The 20,855-nt window shown below is 40.9% G+C and overlaps 1 protein-coding gene across 7 annotated transcripts in view; it reads left to right on the forward strand.

The window, feature by feature from the left end:
- Nucleotides 1-20,855, forward strand: part of farp2 (FERM, RhoGEF and pleckstrin domain protein 2) — a 178,206-nt gene that overhangs the window by 73,821 nt on the left and 83,530 nt on the right. For 6 of the 7 annotated variants that reach the window (XM_072573162.1, XM_072573165.1, XM_072573164.1 and 3 more), the window contains 7 exons: nucleotides 2,431-2,509; nucleotides 6,160-6,257; nucleotides 8,393-8,507; nucleotides 11,742-11,889; nucleotides 12,839-12,934; nucleotides 14,390-14,553; nucleotides 17,444-17,512. In XM_072573162.1, coding sequence (XP_072429263.1) covers nucleotides 2,431-2,509; nucleotides 6,160-6,257; nucleotides 8,393-8,507; nucleotides 11,742-11,889; nucleotides 12,839-12,934; nucleotides 14,390-14,553; nucleotides 17,444-17,512 — 769 coding nt within the window. The remainder of the gene's footprint in view (nucleotides 1-2,430; nucleotides 2,510-6,159; nucleotides 6,258-8,392; nucleotides 8,508-11,741; nucleotides 11,890-12,838; nucleotides 12,935-14,389; nucleotides 14,554-17,443; nucleotides 17,513-20,855) is intronic. The other variant, XM_072573167.1, reaches the window with a different exon arrangement.

Raw genomic sequence — 20,855 nt, forward strand, 5'->3', positions numbered from 1 at the left:
AGTTTCTCCCAACATTGTGTGGTCTGCCTTCCTAGGAAAGGGAGAAATGCAGACAGTGCATCTGTAAAAGGGTCAAGAGTGAAATACTGTGGGATTCACACAACTGTGTTGTGTTTCGAATCTGCTTTATTCAGTGCAATTGTTTGGAACCTGACCACCGAATTGGTCAAAGAAGTAGTCAGGATCAGTCCTGTGGTGGTCTCACGAATCCCTGCATTCAGGGATTTAGTATTTTGTATGCTGACTGAAGGACATGTTGAAGAGTGGGACCTTGTGACCTGTTTGCTAACTCACTTGCAGCTTCAGGATGCATGAGGGTGGAAGAAAAAAAGTAAAAAATCTCCTAAAAGAAATCGAAGCATTCAGACTTTCCTTCTGGTGACATCTGAGCAATGATTGAGCAAACTGTACAAAATTTCAATCTATAGCAACGAGGAATTAATCACCCCTGAAAAATAGAAATACACTCTAACCTACTGAATTGAAAAGGTGGTTACAGATATATTTGGTGTGTATTGCTATATAAATCTGCTAGAGTGATTGTTCCAGTTCGTCACCTCAACGTGGATTCTCCATTACCAGTTTCAACAGTGAATCTGAAATCACTTCTGCATTTTATAATGATACTACTGGATTCTGATATTGTGGGCATTTCTCAGCACCTGTCAGCAATAATTTTACTGAGCTGCTAGAAAGTGTAATCAAGTTTTGCTATTTTTGCACCAGATTGGAAACAGTTGCTTTCTAATGGGTCAGTACACTGACTGTAGCTCATTAGTCCTTGTAATTGGGCTTAAAATTATTTTCAGTCCACATTCTCTTCACTTACACCTTTCAACAGGCTTGTATTGCTGGATCCCCAATGACCTTTCTGGCTGTACTGGTGGGAGAGAAATCACTGATCCTTTTACGACCGACCAGTTTTTGTGCAGCTAGTGAAAATACCCAGTGTTCGAATGAGAGTGACGTTTGTTCAGCCGGGTCCTACATAAAGGAGCTTTAAGCAGTTCCTCATGGCCTTGATCGACGGCATTAATTTGTCAAATGATGGTGACCAATTAGGAGCAACGTGATTGAAACCTCAAGATGGTGCATGTGGGGAATGGAGGAAATCTCTCGCTGGACTAATTCGAAGTGTTCTGACATTACAGCTGAGGCATATTGAGGGAAAGTAGAAGGGACCTGCATTCTGCTCGTCACCTGATGCTTGATACTGATTGTGAATGCCCAAATTAGGCAGAGTTTTATTCTCCAGCACAAAAATATCTTAGTGTGTGCAGAAATATGCAAATACGCAAAATAATTCCGCTTAGTGTGTTCACAGTGACATGGGATCTGTTCATAAGTGCTCCCAGTGACCTGACTCCCCTGATCAGCTCTTGCAGTGTGGGCGATATCCATTCTAGCGTTTTGAAGAGTATCTTTTAAATCCAAGGGTGGGTACTGCCCCAGCTGCAGTTCAAGAACGATCCCTGATTCTTACCACTGAATTCAAGGTACCAGATGGATTCTGTTTAGAAAATTGCTTGAGTTTTGAGCTGTCCCATGTTAGATCAGAGAGCATAAGTGTGTTCTTCCATTTTGTTTCTGGGTAGTTGATTATTCTTGTGTGAAATGAAATGAGACATAGGGATGTTTTGTCCCTTTCTTTTTTGTTATGGATACTTTTTTATTCTGGATTATTTTGGCTTTCCAATCTGAATCATGTATCTGAGTGAAACTAAACTGCATATCTTTCTCTGACCTTGTCCTGCAATCTGGGAAAACAAACAATGGATTCTGATAATCCCCTGAAGATAATTTATCAATCTAATATTTAAAGTTCCATTTTTAATCTTTAAAAGAACAGGGTCCAGGCAAATCCAACCAAGTTGTCTTTGAAGAATGGTTAAAATCTTATGGTACCATCAGTTTAATCTGAGATATTTGTTACAAGTAAGTCCACTGTCTCATTGAAGTTTCCTTTTATCAAATATGGTCTGAGACGTTAATAATGCAGCAGGTTGTTTAACATTGTAGGGCTTCACTATTAAATCTAATCCTGCCTACATCTTACATAGGCACCCTTTTTCTTAGATACAAATGTAACCAATTATTGTGTGGGGATGTGTGTGCACGTGCATACATGTGTGTGAAAGCTTTCATGAAACCGCCAACCCTTTCTTTACCAAGGATATAAACAATCATTACAACATTAATGTTGGGGTAAACTGGGACTAAATGCTCTTTACAGTGTAGTTGAGATTTAAAGTGATAAATTAGCAACATGTTAGATGGAAATAGATTTGTATTTCATGGAATCATGGGCATTTAATGCAGTCAACTTGAACTGAATGTAGGTTCTCGTTATGGCCCTGCCTTTATTAAAAAGAATGCCTTCATTTGAAGGGAAATTTAAACCTCTGTTTTTGACTGTCTGATTCTTTGCAGGACCAAAGAACACAGTGTTCAGGCTTTCAGTCAAATTTTTCCCCCCTGATCCTGGCCAACTGCAGGAGGAGTACACAAGGTAATGAGTAGCACCTGACCTATTCAAATTGGTGATTTCTACAGTACTTTGTGATGCAGGTACCTGCTTGTCTTATTTCAGGGTCCAAGTAAAGTTGTTATGTTCTCATTATAGTTTTTTCTTCAGAAGTCCCCCCCCCCACTGTCTTCGCAGTATTGATGTGGAGGTGCTGGTGTTGGACTGGGTTGGCCAAAGTCAAAAATCACACGACACCAGAGTATAGTCCAATGGGTTTATTTGAACACACTAGTTTTTGGAGCGCTTCCCCTTCATCAGGTGTTAGTGAGAGAAAAAGACCTTAGACACAAAATTTATGAGGAAAAGATCAAAGGGTCATACAACTCATGCGAACGAATTAAGTTATCTCAGGTTGTCTCAGGGCAGAGACTTGAAAGAAATTCTGGAATTTGCATATTAATCAAACGAAACCTGCACCTCCGCTCTAACCGATTAAAGATTTAAGAGCCATTTTATGTCTATTCAATTTATTTGCATGAGTTGTGTGACCCTTTGATCTTTTCCTTATAAGTTCTGTGCCTAAGGTCTTCCCCTCTCACTAACACGTGATGAAGGGGCAGTGCTCTGAAAGGTAGTGTTTTCAAATAAACCTGCTGGAATATGACCTGGTGTCTTGTGATTTTTGACCATCTCCAATAATATCATCGAAGGCTGGCAGTGATGAGCATTTAAATCAGATTGCTTTGCTCATTCTTTTCTTTATTTGCAATCTAGTTACAAAAGCAGACACCCAGGTTTGATTTTTGTTCAGCGTGACTCAGTGCAGCTGGTGAGACAATCAAAATAGACAAATCCCACTCTGATTAATGTTGCTTTTAGCATGTAGCTTTTTATTGAATCCATATTTATCTCTTTATACACTTGGCAGCTGGTCTTGTTCCATTCATGCATGCACACCTGCAATTTACTGCTCCTCGGGACTCTTCGAGGGAAGTCTGTGGTGTTAAGGGGAAACTGATGTCATGTCTACGGAATTCAGTTTCAGAAAAGAGGGGTGATGGATAAATGCTTTTCAGACCTGGAAGTTGGTTTGTACTGGAGGTTCCCAAGGCTCAGTTGTGGGTTTATTGCTCTTTTTGATTTTCTTTTTATGAGAGCCCCAAAATCTAGGGTAAGGAGAAGCTTTTTAAATGATGTGCCGCTTGGCAAGTTCGAAGATTGTGATGATAGTTTAGATTTCAGGATGGTGAAATGAGCAAGGTAAGTCAGATGGAGTTCCAACCAGAGAAGTATCAGATGATGCATTTAAGTGGACTAAAATGAGAAGATTGTAAACTGTAGACTTTTAAAATGTATCAATGCAAAGATAGGATAAATTGATACAGTTGTCTTAAAAAAAAAAGACCTGACTGATAAAGAAATGTACATCCTTCTAGGACTTTATTAGTGAAAGACCAGCTATCCAGTTAAATTCATCAACGTTCTCCGTCTCCTCCACAACACGATGTCAGTGGTGGTCCTCCCCAATGATGATATGACAGATAGCTTGGAGGTCAAGCAGGGATGTGTATCATCCCCCTTTTCCTCCAATTTCATATTCACTGTTCTTGTTGTTGTCAAGGACAAGCTTCTTGGTGATCTGGACATTGTCCACAGAATGGACAGAAAACATTTTAACTTCATTTGGTTGAAATCCCAGAAGAAAATAACACCTGACCTTTCTTATGGAACTTCAGTATGTGGATGACAATGTAATTACTGCTCTCTCATGAGAATCTTCAAGCCTTGCTTAATGCCTTCGCGGAAGCATACCGAAGAATTAGTCTCAACCTCAGGAAGTTAGATCAGAGTGGTGCTGGAAAAGCACAGCAGGTCAGGCAGCATCCAAGGAGCAGGGAAGTTGATGTTTCGGGCAAAAGCCCTTCATCAGGAATAGAGACAGGGAGGGGGGAGGCTGAGGAGAAGGTAGCAAAGAGTACAGTAGGTGAATAGGGGTGGTGATGGAGGTGATTGGTCAGAGAGGGGGGAGTGGAGGAAATTTGATTACGAAAGTACAATTCTTTGAGAATGTCCGTTAGCAAGAGGCAGTACAAAAAAGGAACTAGGGAAAAGAATGCCAATGATCTCAAAGCCAAGGATTAATTCCCTCTCCTGGAAATACCTGCCAAATGTGTGCTCGAAAGTGCAGCTCCGGGATTGGGCTTATCAACCAAGCAAGGATCCACGTAACCCATGATGGGTGTCACAGAATTTCTGACATGGACAATCATGCTCGTTAGTGAGTATTTGCTGATGCTGATAGTTATAGGACTTTAGAAGTCACTGGTTAGGTTGTACCTGGAGTAATGTGGCTAGTTCTGGACATGAACCTTCAGGAAGTATATTGAACGGGTTTACCTGGATGTTAACAGGGATGAGAGATTCCAGTTGTGAGAAGAGGTTTGATAAGTTAAAACAGTGCTCCTTAAAGCAGACAAGATCAAGAGTTGACCTAATAGAGTTTCTAGGATAGATTTTGATCAAGTGAATGGATTCAAGGTATCTTCTGTGGTGAGTGGGTGGATAGCTAGGGGTTACAGATAAATGTCATTGGTAAAAGATCAGGAGGGCAGAGAACACAACCTGAAAACTGGACGTAATTTTATTCCATTATCTGAAAAAGGCAGGTTCTTGAGGATCACTAAGTTGTAGAGTTATGGAATGAAAACAAAAGCTTTCAGACAGAACTTTTTCAAATGCCTAGCATTTGCATGATGTGCTGTTAATTTAAATGATAACCTCCCAATCAATTGATCCCAAGTTGATTCTATGAGAAGTGACATAGCCCTATTTTCAGCTTCTCTGCATTGTCCTTACTGTGGTGTTGCAGAAATCATATTGGTGAAGTAGCTCCTACTACCCTATCTGGCTATTTATGTAAAAGAATCATGGCCGATGTAGTAGCTTACTATAACTGGTGCAGAATCTTGGTTTTGTGGTAACGGAGGTTAACTTGAAATGTGTGCCATTCAGAAGCCATTTTAAAAGAAATAGTAAGGTTCGACTAGATTAGTCTACCTACAGTATGGAAACAGGCCCTTTGGCCCAACAAGTCCACACCGACCCTCTGAAGAGCAACACACTCAGACCCAGTTCCCTACCCTATATTTACCCCTGGACTAATGAACCCAACACTATGGGCAATTTAGCTTGGCCAATTCACCTGACCTGCACATCTTTGGATTGTGGGAGGAAACCCATGCAGACACTGGGAGAATGTGCAAACTCCACACAGACAGTTTCCCAAAGTGGGAATCTAACCTGGGACCCTGGCGTTGTGAGGCAACAGTGCTAACCACCAGAGACTCTGGTTTAATAAGCAAGTGGGCAGCATTTGCAAAGGAAACAGACCTATTGTTCATGCAAGGATTGCCATGATTTAAGGTGTCTGCTCACTGTCAATTAAGCGCAGGCAGTAAAGGAATGGACCTATTGAGCATCTGCTATATTTCATGAACTTCTTTTTAAAAATGCCTGTTTTGTGGTGAATTCCAGTTGCATGAGAAGCCATTTGATAGATATATCTCCTGCAGTGCAGTGACACTGTCCCTACATCTAGGCATTGGAGTTCCACCTGCTCCAATAGTTTGTCACAACACAACTGAACAGGTTGATTTAGAAATATCTGTAATGTGTTCATTTTTCTTTTCTAGGTACCTGTTTGCACTGCAGATTAAGAGGGACCTGACAGAAAACAAAATCATGTGTAGTGAGAATACATCTGCTCTCCTCGTCTCTCACCTTTTGCAGTGTGAGTGTTGAAGCTAAACAAGACACTGCCACCTAGAGCATATCAGTGAAATGTATATGCGATAGAAGCACATTAATGCAAGGGAGGTGTGCTCCCTGCTGACATTGCTATTGTCTTCTGTGCAAATTGGAAATGATTAGTATCTAAACCCCACATTGATTGTAGCTAATGAGCCCTTTGAACCTCATTCTAAAGTACCATTTTGTAATAGCTCACCACAACAATCTTGTCAATTTACTGCTTGTTTGTGAATTAGTGTTTTCAGTAACGAAATTTTTGTTGACATCAGTAGAGAAGCCTATAGATCACCAAGGGAGAATTTTTGAATGTTAAATGCAAGTTTGAAACTCTGGGAAAGCTCTTCAGAGTTGCTGTCATTTTTTTACAGAAGGGAGGAGATAAAATTTGGTAGAATGGCATGTTAGTGCTTTGAAAGGGCCAAAAGAAGGAAATGCTAAAAATCGTAAAAACATAATTGCATTGATATTGAGGTATTAAAGATCAGAGGCTAGGAATTCTTTGTAACTCATCTCCTGACTCCCCACAGCCTGTTCACCATTCACAAGGCACAAGTCAGGAGTGTGATAGAATACTCTCCATTTGCCTGACTGTGTGGAGCTTGACAATATTCAGGTCAAAGCAACCCACTTGATTGACACCACATCCCCAAACATGTGCCCTCTTCCCCCACCAAAACTCAGCATCAGTTACCCTCTGCAAAATGCACTGCAGAAATTTGCCAAGACTCCTTAGACAGCACCTTCCAAAACCATGATTATGTACACATGTGTATGGCATGAGTTGCCAGAGGCAGTGGTGAAGACTGGTACAATCACAGCATTTGGTAATATGAATAGGAATGTTTAGAGGGGTATCAACCCAAATGCTAGCAAATGGGGCTAGATTGATTTAGGATATCTGGTCTACATCATAGGATCTGTTTCCATACTGTGCAATTCTATGACTCTATATGGTGCTTGAAACGTCAGTGCACAGGAGCTATACATTACTAGGTCTTTGACAGTCAGGTCAATGAACAAGGAATGGTTGTGTTAGATAGTGGGAGAATGACTCCAGTAATCAAACCAATTCTGCCATTGCTTATTCCTACTTAATTCAATACTGAATACTTTTGTGAGTTGCACATAATGGGACCTTCAACAAATAAGGTCAGAAATAGTATGGTGGTGGTATTTTTTATTTCTCCATTTAAGTATCATAAATTGTGTTAAGTTTATAATCACAATATTGTAGTGTTGAATAGATATATCCCTCTCACGTCATCCTTATCCTGTACTCCTTTAGTGTACAGCACTAGTAGCTTATTGAATAACAGCATAACACTCCTTTAAGCAAACTTTGTTGTCTGTAATTTTGATTAAAAACAGAACTCACTTTCCACTACACACGCATTCTCATTTAGAGAATTAAAAACCACCATTTCTGCACTTCCAGCAGGACACCATCAGACATGCATTCCCTGCCCTTCCTTGTCAGCCTTCCTCAGGGACTGTTCCCACTGAGACATTCCTTCTCCACTCTCAGCAATTCCCCATGTCTTTGTGTAGACCACCTTTTTCCTAGCTCCTGATAATTTTAAAGTACAGTCGCCAGACTCTCTCAATTTTAAGATTAGATTCCCTACAGCATGGAAACAGGCCCTTCGGCCCAACTAGTCCACACCAGCCGTCCGAAGAGTAACCCACCCAGACTCATTTCCCTACATTTACCTCTGACTAATGCACCTAACACTATGGGCAATTTAGATTGGCCAATTCGCCTGACCTGCACATCTTTGGATTGGGGGAGGAAACTGGAGTAACCAATGGAAACCCACGCAGACCCGGAGAGAATGTGTAAACTTCACACAGTCAGTCACCTAAGGCCGGAATTGAATCTGGGTCCCTGGTGCTGTGAGGCAGCAGTGCTAACCACTGAGCCACCATGCCGCCTAAAGTTAACTTTGCTTTCTGTCCATTGATGCTGCCAGACCTGCTAAGTTCCTTCTGCAGTTTGTTTTTTGTTTCACATTTCCAGCATCTTTATTATTTGTTTTATTTATAACTGATTGTTTTCTTATAGATCTGATCATTTGCTACATCACTAAAACATGTCTTTCTCCTTTTGCTTTTTAGCTGAAATTGGAGATTATGATGAAACTCAGGATCTGGAGTACCTCAAGAGTAACACGCTGTTGCCAAACCAGAAAATATTGCAGGAAAAGATTATGGAATTCCACAGGCAAAACATGTAAGTATTGTTTATTTGAACCAGCTGCTGGATCTTGGGTTTTGCTTGCAATAAAATAAAATATGATATTGTGATCCTTTTCAGTCCAGCATTCTGTTGTGTGTTTTAGTGCAGCAGTTTTGCCTCTGTTTGGTGAAGATGGGTTTCTTTCGATGATACACTGTTACTTTTCCATTTGTCCTCAAATATGTGACCCAGCTGTTATATGTTGCTTTCTTCTCAAAGTTTTGTTTTAAGATTGGCAGGAGACGTGAAACATACACCTCTGGGTCAAAGTTCAAATGCACCTTGTGTTTTGAGGTATCTTCACATGCATCGGCATATTGATTCCTTATTAATGTGGCAGTAAAAAGTTTGTGTTTGTCAGTGGCCTGTTCCATCAGTGACTTGTAGCAGGTTGCTTTTAATTGATGGAGGGAAAGCTTTTCAATAATGGATCCAAGTGTTAGCTTGTCTGTAACGTTTTTTGAACCTGTAAGGGCAGGTCTTTTTTTCAGGTTAAAAACAATGACTGCAGATGCTGGAAACCAGATTTTAGATTAGAGTGGTGCTGGAAAAGCACAGCAGTTCAGGCAGCATTCGAAGAGCAGGAAAATAGAGGTTTCGGGCAAAAGCCCTTCTTCAGGAATGCAGGCACTCTGCCTGTATTCCTGATGAAGGGCTTTTGCCCAAAACGTCGATTTTCCTGCTCCTCGGATGCTGCCTGAACTGCTGTGCTTTTCCAGCAGGTCTTTTTACAGTCACACTGGTATAGGTATATTTTGGGAAAATAAAATGCTAGAACTTCATAATGCATAAAGATATGATTGCAGGCTAGAAGGTTAATTAAGATGATGGATTATATGCAGAGAGGAAGGTATAACTCCAGAAACTGTGGTTGATGCTGGGGTACATCTGCAGCCTTTGAATTCTTTTCATTCTCCACCACCCCTCTCTCTCCTGAAGTGTATACAGCTCCAACTCATCGCTGAGTGGTTCATTTCAGAAAGTACTTATTCATTGCTCAGTTGGTTGTTTGAAAAGTAGGCTGGGCAGAGGGAGTGAAAACAAGACACAGTGAAACACCAGACAGCTACACATGTGCAGTCCAATAAAAGTATTCGAACATAGAATATTACAGCGCAGAACAGGTCCTTTGGCCCTTGATGCTGCGCCGACCTGTGGAACCAGTCTGAAGCCCATCTAACCTACACTACATTGTCGTCTGTATGCCTATCCAATGACCATTCAAATGCCCTTAAAGTTGACACGTGTACAACTGTTGTATGGAAGTGCATTCCACGCCCCTACTACTCTGTAAAGAAACTACATCTGACATCTGTCCTATATCTATCACCCCATAACTTTAGCTATGCCTCATTGTGCTAGCCATCACCATCCTTGGAAAAATGCTCTCACTGTCCATCCAACCATCCCTCTGATTATCTTTTATGTCTCAATTAAATGACCTCTCAACCTCCTTCTCTCTAATGAAAACAGCCTCAAGTCCCTCAACCTTGCCTCATAGTGTCTTCCGCAAATTTATTGCCCATCTTTCTATGCCCTCATCAAGATCCTTATGACAAACTACAGTGAACCAAAGACAGATCCTTGCAGTACACCACTAGTAACTGAACTCCAGGATGAACATTTCCCATCAACCACTACCTGTTGACTTTCAGCTAGCCAATTTCTGATCCAAACTGCTAAATCACCCTCAATCCCATGTCTCCGTATTTTGTGCAATAGCCTACCCTAGAGAACCTCATCAAATGCCTTACTGAAATCCATATACACCACATCAACAGCTTTATCCTCACCCAACTGTTTAGTCACCTTCTCAAAGAACTCAATACAGTTTGTGAAGCAAGACCTACCCTTCATGAAACCATGTTGACTATCCCCAATGAACGTATTCCTCTCTAGATGATTATAAATCCCAACTCTTATAACCTTTTCCAATACTTTACCCACAACCGAAGTAAGTAAGGCTCACTGATCTATAATTACCAGGATTGCCTCTATTCCCATTCTTGAACAAGGGAACAATACTTGTTATCCTCCACTTTTCTGGTACAATTCCTGTAGACAATGACGACATAAAGATCAAAGCCAAAGGCTCGGCAATCTCATCCCTGGCTTCCCAGAGAATCGTAGGATAAATCCCACCCAGCCCAGGGGATTTATCTATTTTCACATTTTCCAGAATTGTTAATACTACCACCTTATGTACCTCAATCCCATGTAGTCTAGTAGACTGTATCTCATTATCCTAAAGACAATATTGTCAAGGAGAACAGTGATTAGGAAGCTGTCAGTCATAGCATCTCTTCATTTATTTATCTTGAGGTTTGCTAGTTCAGCATCGATCAAGGTTTGGACCTTGGAATTTAATGTGACTGGGATCCCATTATTTAGTGATGGTGCTCAGGGTCATTAATGTTATATCATGGCAATTGACTTGAAAGTAGAAAATTTAGGTCTGCTGCTTGAGGAGATTTCTGAATTAAACTAGGCACCTCACCGCAGAAGGCCAGAATTTCGTACAGAAATTTCAGAACTGTAAAAAATGCTTGCAAAGTGGAACGATTTCCCAAGGTTCGTTTAACAGATTGTTGACAGAATATCCAGTCAAGAGATTTACTGTCATATTGTTATGCTGTCATTTTGGGAATCACCACTTTTATGAAAAGAGAAACATTAATTGGAGAAAACAAATTGATGTAAGTTAGTCTGTCAAGTTGTTATGTCTAATCAGTTGCGAATTTGTGCATTAGAAGGATTGCTTGTCATAATGCAAATGTTTGGACCTGGCCAACATTGTACGTATTGTTCATGAGAAGCAGAACTTCTGAAAGGGATGCAATCTGCTATGGATACTGTCTGGCCCCACTCAACACCTTGCCATAATGTGAAGGCTGAGGTAGATAATGTAAATGGTATTAAATCTGCTTCGACCTGATGTGACATTTTGTAAGAAAAATGTCAAGTTTAAAAACTGACTCATTTGTAAAGCTTATGAAACAGATGAGTTACTTAATTATTGAGTCTTTGGGATAGTTGGTTTCCTGATCGTATTCTGACTTCTTAGGTCTGTATAATTTACCTTTGCAATGTCCCTTGTGTATGAGACTTCCTTCTGATTTTCCAGGTCACCAGTTGCAGCAGCCAGAGAGTTCACAAGCTGCTGTATATACACTGAAACAAATTACTCTGTGCTGTATTTTTTGTAACTGTGTTCTGTCTGTTTTCCAGAGGCCAGACTCCAGCTGAATCAGATTTCCAAGTATTAGAGATAGCACGGAAACTTGAGATGTTTGGAATTCGGTTTCATCCGGCCTCTGACAGGGAAGGGACTAAAATCAATCTGGCTGTCGCCCACATGGGAGTTTTGGTGTTTCAGGTAGAGCTTTAAATTAACATACAGCTCATTGAGACATGTAGGAGTTCACAATCCGAGGAGACTGTTTATTACACCTGCAATCTTGCTATGAGGTAAACAAAAAGTACTAACTGCGGATCAGACTGATTCCCAGGATGGCATATGAGGAAAGACTGGATCGCCTGGGCTTGTACTCACTGGAATTTAGAAGAATGAGAGGGAATCTCATACAAACATGCAAAATCCTGATGGCATAGCCATTCAGGACTACAATGAGAAACTTCTTCACTGAGTTGTGAACCTGTGGAATCCTCTGTCACAGAAAGCTGTTGGGGCCAGTTCATTAGATTTTCTCAAGAGGGAGCTGGTCGTGACTCTTGAGGCTAAAAGGATCAAGGGGCACAGAGAGAAAGCAGGAGTGAGATACTGAAATCGCATGATCAGCGATGATTATATGGAATGGTGGTGCAGGCTCAGGGCCGAATGGCCAACACCTGTACCTATTTTCTATGTTTCTAAGCCTTTTGCTGCCTTCCTTTGAATGATCTTTTAAATCTTCTTTCATTCAGTTTTCTAATCTATTGTATCACTTTTACTGTGAATTTTTTCTAACGCTCGCTCTGAGCACTCTTGTACATTGCTCTAGAAATACCTTTTCACCATCTAAGAATATGTTTGAGTTTCGCAGTTTCTTGAAGAGATTCCACTATTGTTATGCAGTGATATCAATTAGCACTTTTCCCTAGTTGATTCCTTTCAGTCGGAACAGGGGAGTCATCTAGAGTGCAGTGAAGAGTGACGTTGATGTTTGCTCTTTTGTCAGGCAGTTGGTATATGACATTGGAATAGCATGTATAACGATGATATTTTGATTTTTGGGCACCTGCCTCTGAAAGCTGCACCATTAAATCCGTACAGTCTTAAAGATTTAAATTCATAGCATTTTTTATTCTGTCTTCCTCCTTTACAGGGCAATACAAAAATTAACACCTTCAACTGGGCAAAGATCCGGAAACTTAGTTTCAAGAGAAAAAGGTTCCTCATCAAGCTTCATCCAGAAGTCCATGTAAGTTTTGAGGCTTTGGGAAAAGTGTATTGTTTAGTGCATCTTTAAGATGAAAAGCTCCTGTGTTCATTGGTGAAAGTAATAGGAAGTTTGAGAGGTGAACAAAAGTTTAAAAAGATAGATTTTGAAAGGTTTTTCTAAGTTGCAGAGAGAAGTAAAGAGGGTGGTGAGAGGGAGCTTGAAAATTGAGGTTGCTGTAGACCATGAGCAAATGCCAGCCTCCTGAAGTGCACATGCTCACAAGTACTTTTTGGGTAATTCACACTTCAGACACCTGCCGTTGCAGTTGTTCAGCTTCAGGTTATTGCATCTTTAAAATGCAGGTATCCCATGTATAAAGTGCATTCTATTACTGCATTCTGGTTTTCACAGACTCATAGAATCCCTACAGTGTGGAAGCAGGCCATTCAATCCATCGGGTCCACACCGACCCCCAAAGAACATCCCACCTAGACCCAGACCCCCAGTCTATCCCTGTAACCCTACAACCCTGCATTTCTCTTGGCTAATCCATGGAGCCTGCATATTCCTGGATACTGTCAGCAATTTCGCATGGCCACTTAACTTGCACATCTTTGGACTAATGGAAGAAGCTAGAGCAGTCAAAGGAAACCCACGCAGATACAGAGCATTTGCAAACTCTACGTAATTGCCCTAGGGTGGAATTGACTTGGATTCCTGGTGCTGTGAGGCTGCAGTGCTAACCACTGAGCTACCATGCTGCCAAGATCCTATTTAATGCAGATCATATTTTAACTTAACAGAGCAGAACTTGTATGAATTGTGCTGATTCCATTTTCATTTTAGTTGCAGTTAATATGCATGTGCCAAGCAAAGCAATGTGACTGCTGATTCTTAGTCTGTTTTTTTTGAAATGCTGAACTGCCGTGGTTACTATCCTATTCTAACCGCTGCCCCTGCTCACTACTCCCTCACCCCCACTCTCCACAAATGAGCATTCAGGAGAGGGGTGGTGAGAGGGAAATGCTAAGAGTTGGGAGAGGGTTGCAAGTGGGAGGAAAGCGGGGGTTTTGGGAAAGTGCAGCAACGATTCGGAATGGAAGTTAAACGGAAAGAGTGATAAGTTAGAAAGAAAAGTAATTTAAGACTGATGGGTGATCTTATTGAGGTATTCAAAATTTATGAGCAATTTTAAAGAGAGATATTGTTTCCAGTAGTATATCAGTGTCTAGGCGTCACAATTTCAAGCTTCGTAGCAAGAGGGAAAGGAGTGAGATGAGGAGAAACGTCTGTACTCTGAATTGTTAGGATTTGGGATGTGTTGCTTGGGAGAGTGGTGGAGGTGGACTGAGTAAGAGGTTTCAAAAGACAGCTGGATGTATATTTGAAAGGGATGAATTTTGAGCGCTATAGAGTTAGGGCTGGAGAATGGCATTAGCTGGGTAGCTCTTTCATGAGCCATTTTAAACACGATTTGTGATTCTGTAATTGCAGGATTCATACCAGGATACTTTGGAGTTCCTGCTGGCTGATCGTGACCTGTGTAAGATCTTCTGGAAGAACTGTGTTGAGTACCACAGCTTTTTCAGACTCATGGATCAACCCAAACCAAAGACCAAGCCAGTTCTATTCAGCAGGGGCTCCTCCTTCAGATACAGGTAGGTGTTAATTACATTTAATTGGCAGATAGAATTGACAGTTTGCTGGGTTGCAGCTGAACTATTCATTTAACTGTTTAAAAGTGAAAACTATTGGTCAACTATTGCTGCTAACATATAATGGTATCAGGCAGGTTCTGCCACAATTCATATTTCGGTCACATTGAATCCTAAAATGTATGAAAAACTAGGGGCAATCATTTTATGTAGCCCAGTGGTACAGTGGGATTGATGTAACCCTTACTTCAGAACGTGATTCTAACAAATAATGGCAACATATAGACAGATCCAGATGGTTGAGTTGGAGATCAGTGCATTTTGTTTATAGTTTGAGTCAAGCACCGGAAAAAATGGCAACTCCTCCATCATTTTTGAGGCCATCAGTCTCTTCAAAATTACTCAAGACCAGTTCCGTTCTTTTGACATACTTTGGTTGCGAAATGGAAAAATTCTCTTAGTCCCTATCTCTGCACTACAGAAACGGGCCACTCAGCCCATCGAATCAATACTGACCCTCCGAAGGCCACCCCATCCACACCCACACCATACACTATCCCTGTAACCCTGCATTACCCATGGCCAATCCATCTAGCCTGTAATTCCCTGGACACCAATGACAACTTAGCATGGCCAATCCACCTAACCTGCACATCTTCGGATTAAGGAAGGAAAATGGAGCATCTGAAGGAAACCCATGTAGACATGGGGCGAACGTACAAACTCTATGCAGATAGTGGCCCGAGAGTAGAATTGAAGCCAGGATCCTGGCACTGAGAAGCAGCAATGCTAACCACTGTGCCACTATGCTGCCCCTATGTGCACAATAAGACTCCATAAGTAGCAATGTGTTTAATTGCTGGGTAATAGTGATATTGGTTACAGGGGAGATATTGGCCTGAAAACAGGGAATGCCTTTTCTGAATAGCATTAGATGATTTTATCTCACCCATCTGAGAAGACAGATGAGTTGGTGTAAATTTAACAGCTTATACAAGATATGCTATCCTGGATCATGCAACATTCCATGAATACTGACAATGACAAAGATTTAAGTGCATTAGCCAGATTAATTAGGACATTGTCGAGGTGACATTGGCCCAGCATAAAATAGCTGGCACTCAAATAGCAATTTTTTAGACCACACAAAGATACTCTCCTGCAGTTAGAGTTACAGAATCAAAATAGTGTAACTTTATTCTACACCTAATATATAACCTTGGAGTTTGAGTACCATGCTTGAAGCAGAAAGTGTTACCAAATCATGTCATCAAAACTATTAAATTTAACTTTGCTGGTTAATCAAAGCACAAAATACTGGCAATACCGAGCAGGTCAAGTAGCATCAGATGAAAGAGAAGCAGAATTGACCTTTTATCAGAACAACCCTGCAAATGTTTGCTTTTCAAGCATGCATTTAATTCCCTTTTAAAGGTTAATGTTGAATTTGCTGTCACCCACCCTTTCAGATAGAACACATTCATTCACAGCATAAAAATAGTTTCTCATCCTCTTCCTATCTCCTTACTCTTTGGTAAATGTCTTAATCCTGACTGACCTTCCTAATTTCTCCCCATCAACTGTCCACATCAAAAGAAGGCTTCTTTTAAATAATTATTCAACAAGAAAGAAAGGGTCATTGATGCAGAACGTTTTCACTTGTTTTTCAAGAAAATTGATCCAATGGAACCAAAAAATGAGAAAAATTATTGTGAATGTTACATCTAAATATTGTATGCAGATTTCACAGGAACTTTTATTGCTTTATTCTGCAATGACATTTTCTGTGTCAGGATCATGAGTACAGAACCTGGACTCTCATAAGTCAGAGACTGTAAGAATTCTCACATTTGCCTTCAAATTTCCAAAACTATATGCTTACATGGCATGTGTCTCACTCTGGATGTGATCTCTCCTAGCTGACTGTGCGAAGTTCTCGATTGCCTGCTATCAGCAGGCCCTTTTTCTGATTAGAAGTGTATGCATAATCACTGCTCTGTCACTCAAGTCACGTCCTGGCCATTCATGGCAGTGTTTTCAACTGTCAGGAGGTATGGTTAGTAAGTTTGAGGATGACCCCAAAGTTGGAGGTGTAGTGGACAGTGGATGATAGTTACCTGAGAGTGCAGTAGGATCTTGATTAGATGGGCCAGTGGGCCTAGGAGTGGCAGATGGAGTTTAATTTAGATAAACGTGAGGTGTAGCAATTTGGAAAGACAAATCAGGACATGACCTATACACTTAATGGTAATATCCTAGAGAGTGTTGCTGAACAAAGACCTTGGAGTGCAGGTTCATAGTTCCTTGACAGCGGAGTGGTGGATAAATAGGATAGTGAAAAAGGCGTTTAGTATGCTTTCCTTTATTGGAGAGAGTATTGAGTACAGGAGTTGAGAGGTCATGTTGTGGCTCTGCAAGACATTCATTAAGCTACTTTTGGAATATCGAATACAATTCTGGTCTCCTTCCTATCGGAAAGATGTTGTGAAACTTGAAAGGGTTCAGAAAAGATTTACAAGGATGTTGCCCGGGTTGGAGAGTTTGAGTTACAGGGAAAGGCTGAATAGGATGGGCCTGTCTTCTCTGGAGCTTTGGAGGCTGTAGGGTGGACTTATCCTATCCACACCCCTCGTGATTTTATAAATAGACCAGGCCTTCTCCCTAATGGAGACTGGTACAATTACAGCACTTGAAAATCGTCTGGATGTGTACATGAATAAGAAGAGCTTAGATGGATCTGGGCAAATGGGACTAGATTAATGTAGAGTTGGACTGAAGGGTCTATTTCTGTGCTATACGTCAGTCTATGACTATCTGTGTGCTGAGCCAGTATCCTCGTGAAATGAGTGGTGTTGAATATATCGTGGTTAATATTGTGTGTTTTCCTCCACAGTGGAAGGACACAGAAGCAACTTGTTGACTACATGCGAGAGAGTATGATTAAGACTACTCCTTATCAAAGGTATTTTGAATATATATTTGAAAGCTTTACATTGATTTATTACTTGACAGTCTCCCATGTAACCTCTGAGATAAGTCTATTAATGCCAAGTTACATTTTAAATGTTTACTTAGTTATTTGTTAAGAATGTGGTAAAGATGTGCATAGACATTAGTATCTCTGAAAGTTGCCACCCAGGTAAATAGTGCGGTGAAGAAGGCATATGGCGTACTGGCTTTTATTGGTAGAGGAATTGAGTTCCGGAGTCCTGAGGTCATGTTGCAGTTGTATAAGACTCTGGTGCGGCCGCATCTGGAGTATTGTGTGCAGTTTTGGTCGCCATACTATAGGAAGGATGTGGAGGCACTGGAACGGGTGCAGAGGAGGTTTACCAGGATGCTGCCTGGTATGGTAGGAAGATCGTATGAGGAAAGGCTGAGGCACTTGGGGTTGTTTTCATTGGAGAAAAGAAGGTTTAGGGGTGACTTGATAGAGGTGTACAAGATGACTAGGGGTTTAGATAGAGTTGACCATGAGAACCTTTTTCCACGTATGGAGTCAGCTATTACGAGGGGGCATAGCTTTAAATTCAGGGGTGGTAGGTATAGGACAGATGTTAGGGGTAGATTCTTTACTCAGCGAGTCGTGAGTTCATGGAATGCCCTGCCAGTAGCAGTGGTGGACTCTCCCTCTTTATGGGCATTTAAACGGGCATTGGATAGGCATATGGAGGATAGTGGGCTAGTGTAGGTTAGGTGGGCTTGGATCGGCACAACATTGAGGGCCAAAGGGCCTGTACTGCGCTGTATTGTTCTATGTTCTATTAATAGTACCTGGGTTGATATTAGTGCAAATTGTATGTCAAAAGCCGTTCTCTTTCAGAGTGTCCCTCCCATCATTTAGCTTATTACCTCAGCCAATTTTCTGTATTGATTACAGCCCTTGTAGGTTCCTTCAATTTTCTTGCTATTCCCACTGGTTAGATCCCCTTTGTGATGAGGGATGATCTTACCTTCTCCGGAGCATAGGTAACAGCTGCTCACACGCTATGAAAGATTGGGAAAAATTACTTCCCAGTCGTTCTGCCTGTCTTTTTGTTTTGGTATGTTCTGTGATGGTGATCTGCCATGATCTAGTTTGTTGCAATCGGGGTAGTTGGACAGCTTTGCTTTTCCTCCACATCCAAGTAATGTTTGTGCACTGCAAACAAGAGGTGTCACTAATGATCACCAAGACAGGGCGCATCCACTTGTTGTCATCTCTTCAGCAGCATATTTAATCAGATTTGTAGCTCAGGTTGAGGTTCTGGATGTAAGTTTGTTTGCTGAACTGGAAGGTTTGTTTTCAGACATTTTGTCACCATACTGGGTAACATCATTAGTGAGCCTCTGGTGAAGCACTGGTGTTAGTGACCCACTTTCTATTTATGTATTTAGGTTTCCTTGAGTCATCACCCACCCAAGGAAACCTAAACACATAAATAAAAAGTGGGTCACTAACACCAGTGCTTCACTGGAGGCTCACTAATGATGTTATCCAGTATGGTGACAAAATGTCTGAAAACTAACCTTCCAGTTCAGCAAACAAACTTACATCCAGCATACTTAATCCATGTACCGAAACACACACAGTCCATGTTAGATTTCAGCTGCCCCCTTCATGTTCATCTAACATCTAAACACTAGGGCGACGTGGTGGCTCAGTGGTTTGCACTGCTGCCTCAGAGCGCCAGGGACCCAGGTTCGATTCCTGCCTCGGGCGACTGTCTCTGTGGAGTTTGCACATTATCCCCATGTCTGTGTGGGTTTCCTCCAGGTGCTCCGGTTTTCTCCCACATCCAAAAGATCTGCAAGTCAGGTGAATTGGCTATGCTGAATTGCCTATAGTAATGGGTGCATTAGTCAGGGGTAAATGTCGGGAAATGGGTCTGGGTGGAGGGTTGGTGTGGAGTGTTGGGCCGAAGGATCTGTTTCCACACTGTAGGGAATCTAATCTAATCTACTGACACTTGATAAGACTTTAAGTCAAATTTTTAACTTTGGCTTAACTGTTTTCATCAGGCCACTTGTTTCACAAAGATCACGAGACCGTAGTCTGCGGTGTAGGAAGACTGTGCTTACTAGGTTCCATGTCTAGTTATTATATTTACTTACCACCATCTGTCTATCCTTTACTTTTCAACCAGTTCTTAACTCCTATTTTGGAAGCTGGGCTATTCCTTCTTAGCAATCTACAGTTACGTTGCAAAGGTGCTGTATCATAAACCTTGTTTAGGAGTAAGTCCCTGATCATTACTTGCTTATAGAGGGCTTTTTATTGTTTTCTAATACTGCTTTCAGCTTTTAACTTTTGTACTTTCAGCTTCTTGTTCAATGCTCTTCCTTAAGTCATTTTCTTCCATCAACATTATCTATAAACTTTTATTACATTAAAAATGTCTATCCCTTCTTTTCTCCAGTGTTTGAGTGAATTTGCTTACACAGTTTACGTTATTTGAAGCAAGAATGATAGGGCGTTTACAGTTTTGAGCATATATACTCATTATTCTTTTTAGCTTGGGGTGCAACTGATGCCAATGAAGGAGGGCGGTTATGTTTAAGAACTGATGTAGGGTTAGTATTAAACAGCATGAACAGTTTGCATTAATTGTCCTATTTCAAATGCGCTTTTACTTGTCTTTTTGTGAATACCCAATATTTATAACTGTACTTTGATTTTGTCAATCTTTCCATGTAGGGTAATAAACTAAAGGTGCATCTCCAATTGTATATCTGTTAAGCGTGACTGTAAATTTGAATATTTGACACCAAGTGAAGTATGACAATTATTTACATTTCCTGGCTCATATTAAAATTATTTTTCTCATTTGTTCAGTCTGACAGCATTCACAACAGTGCTGGTGGTCGACCTTTTCCTTCACACTGTGTGCCAGTAATAAGCTGGCTGCTGAGTGGTAGAATAGAAAAGCTTATTCCTTGAAATGAAGCTCTGCAGTTGTTTCTCACCAATTAGCTGAAATTGCAGATATCACACGCTGGTTTCTCATGTTCATAATATTCTTGTCTCATTCATGGCCCCAGTATGAACTCTGGGTTCTTTGCTTCAGAATTTTAAAATGGAATTTGCAGGCAGCATCTCAATCCAATTAGGCTTTTCCCTCAACATTAAAATAGTACAAGGCTGCAAATCTAGATTTACTTTGAGAAAAACATTGAATTCTTCATTAGCTGTTTGCTTGCATTGAGATGCGCTCCATGATGACATTTTGTTTGCTTGATCAATGTTCCAGTAAATTATAAAGATCTGGTCTCAAAATCTGTATGAGAAACTGTACATACACAGACATGCATGCAGACGCGGGGAA

The sequence above is a fragment of the Chiloscyllium punctatum genome, chromosome 6 (assembly GCF_047496795.1).
Source record: "Chiloscyllium punctatum isolate Juve2018m chromosome 6, sChiPun1.3, whole genome shotgun sequence".
Taxonomy (NCBI): Eukaryota; Metazoa; Chordata; class Chondrichthyes; order Orectolobiformes; family Hemiscylliidae; genus Chiloscyllium; species Chiloscyllium punctatum.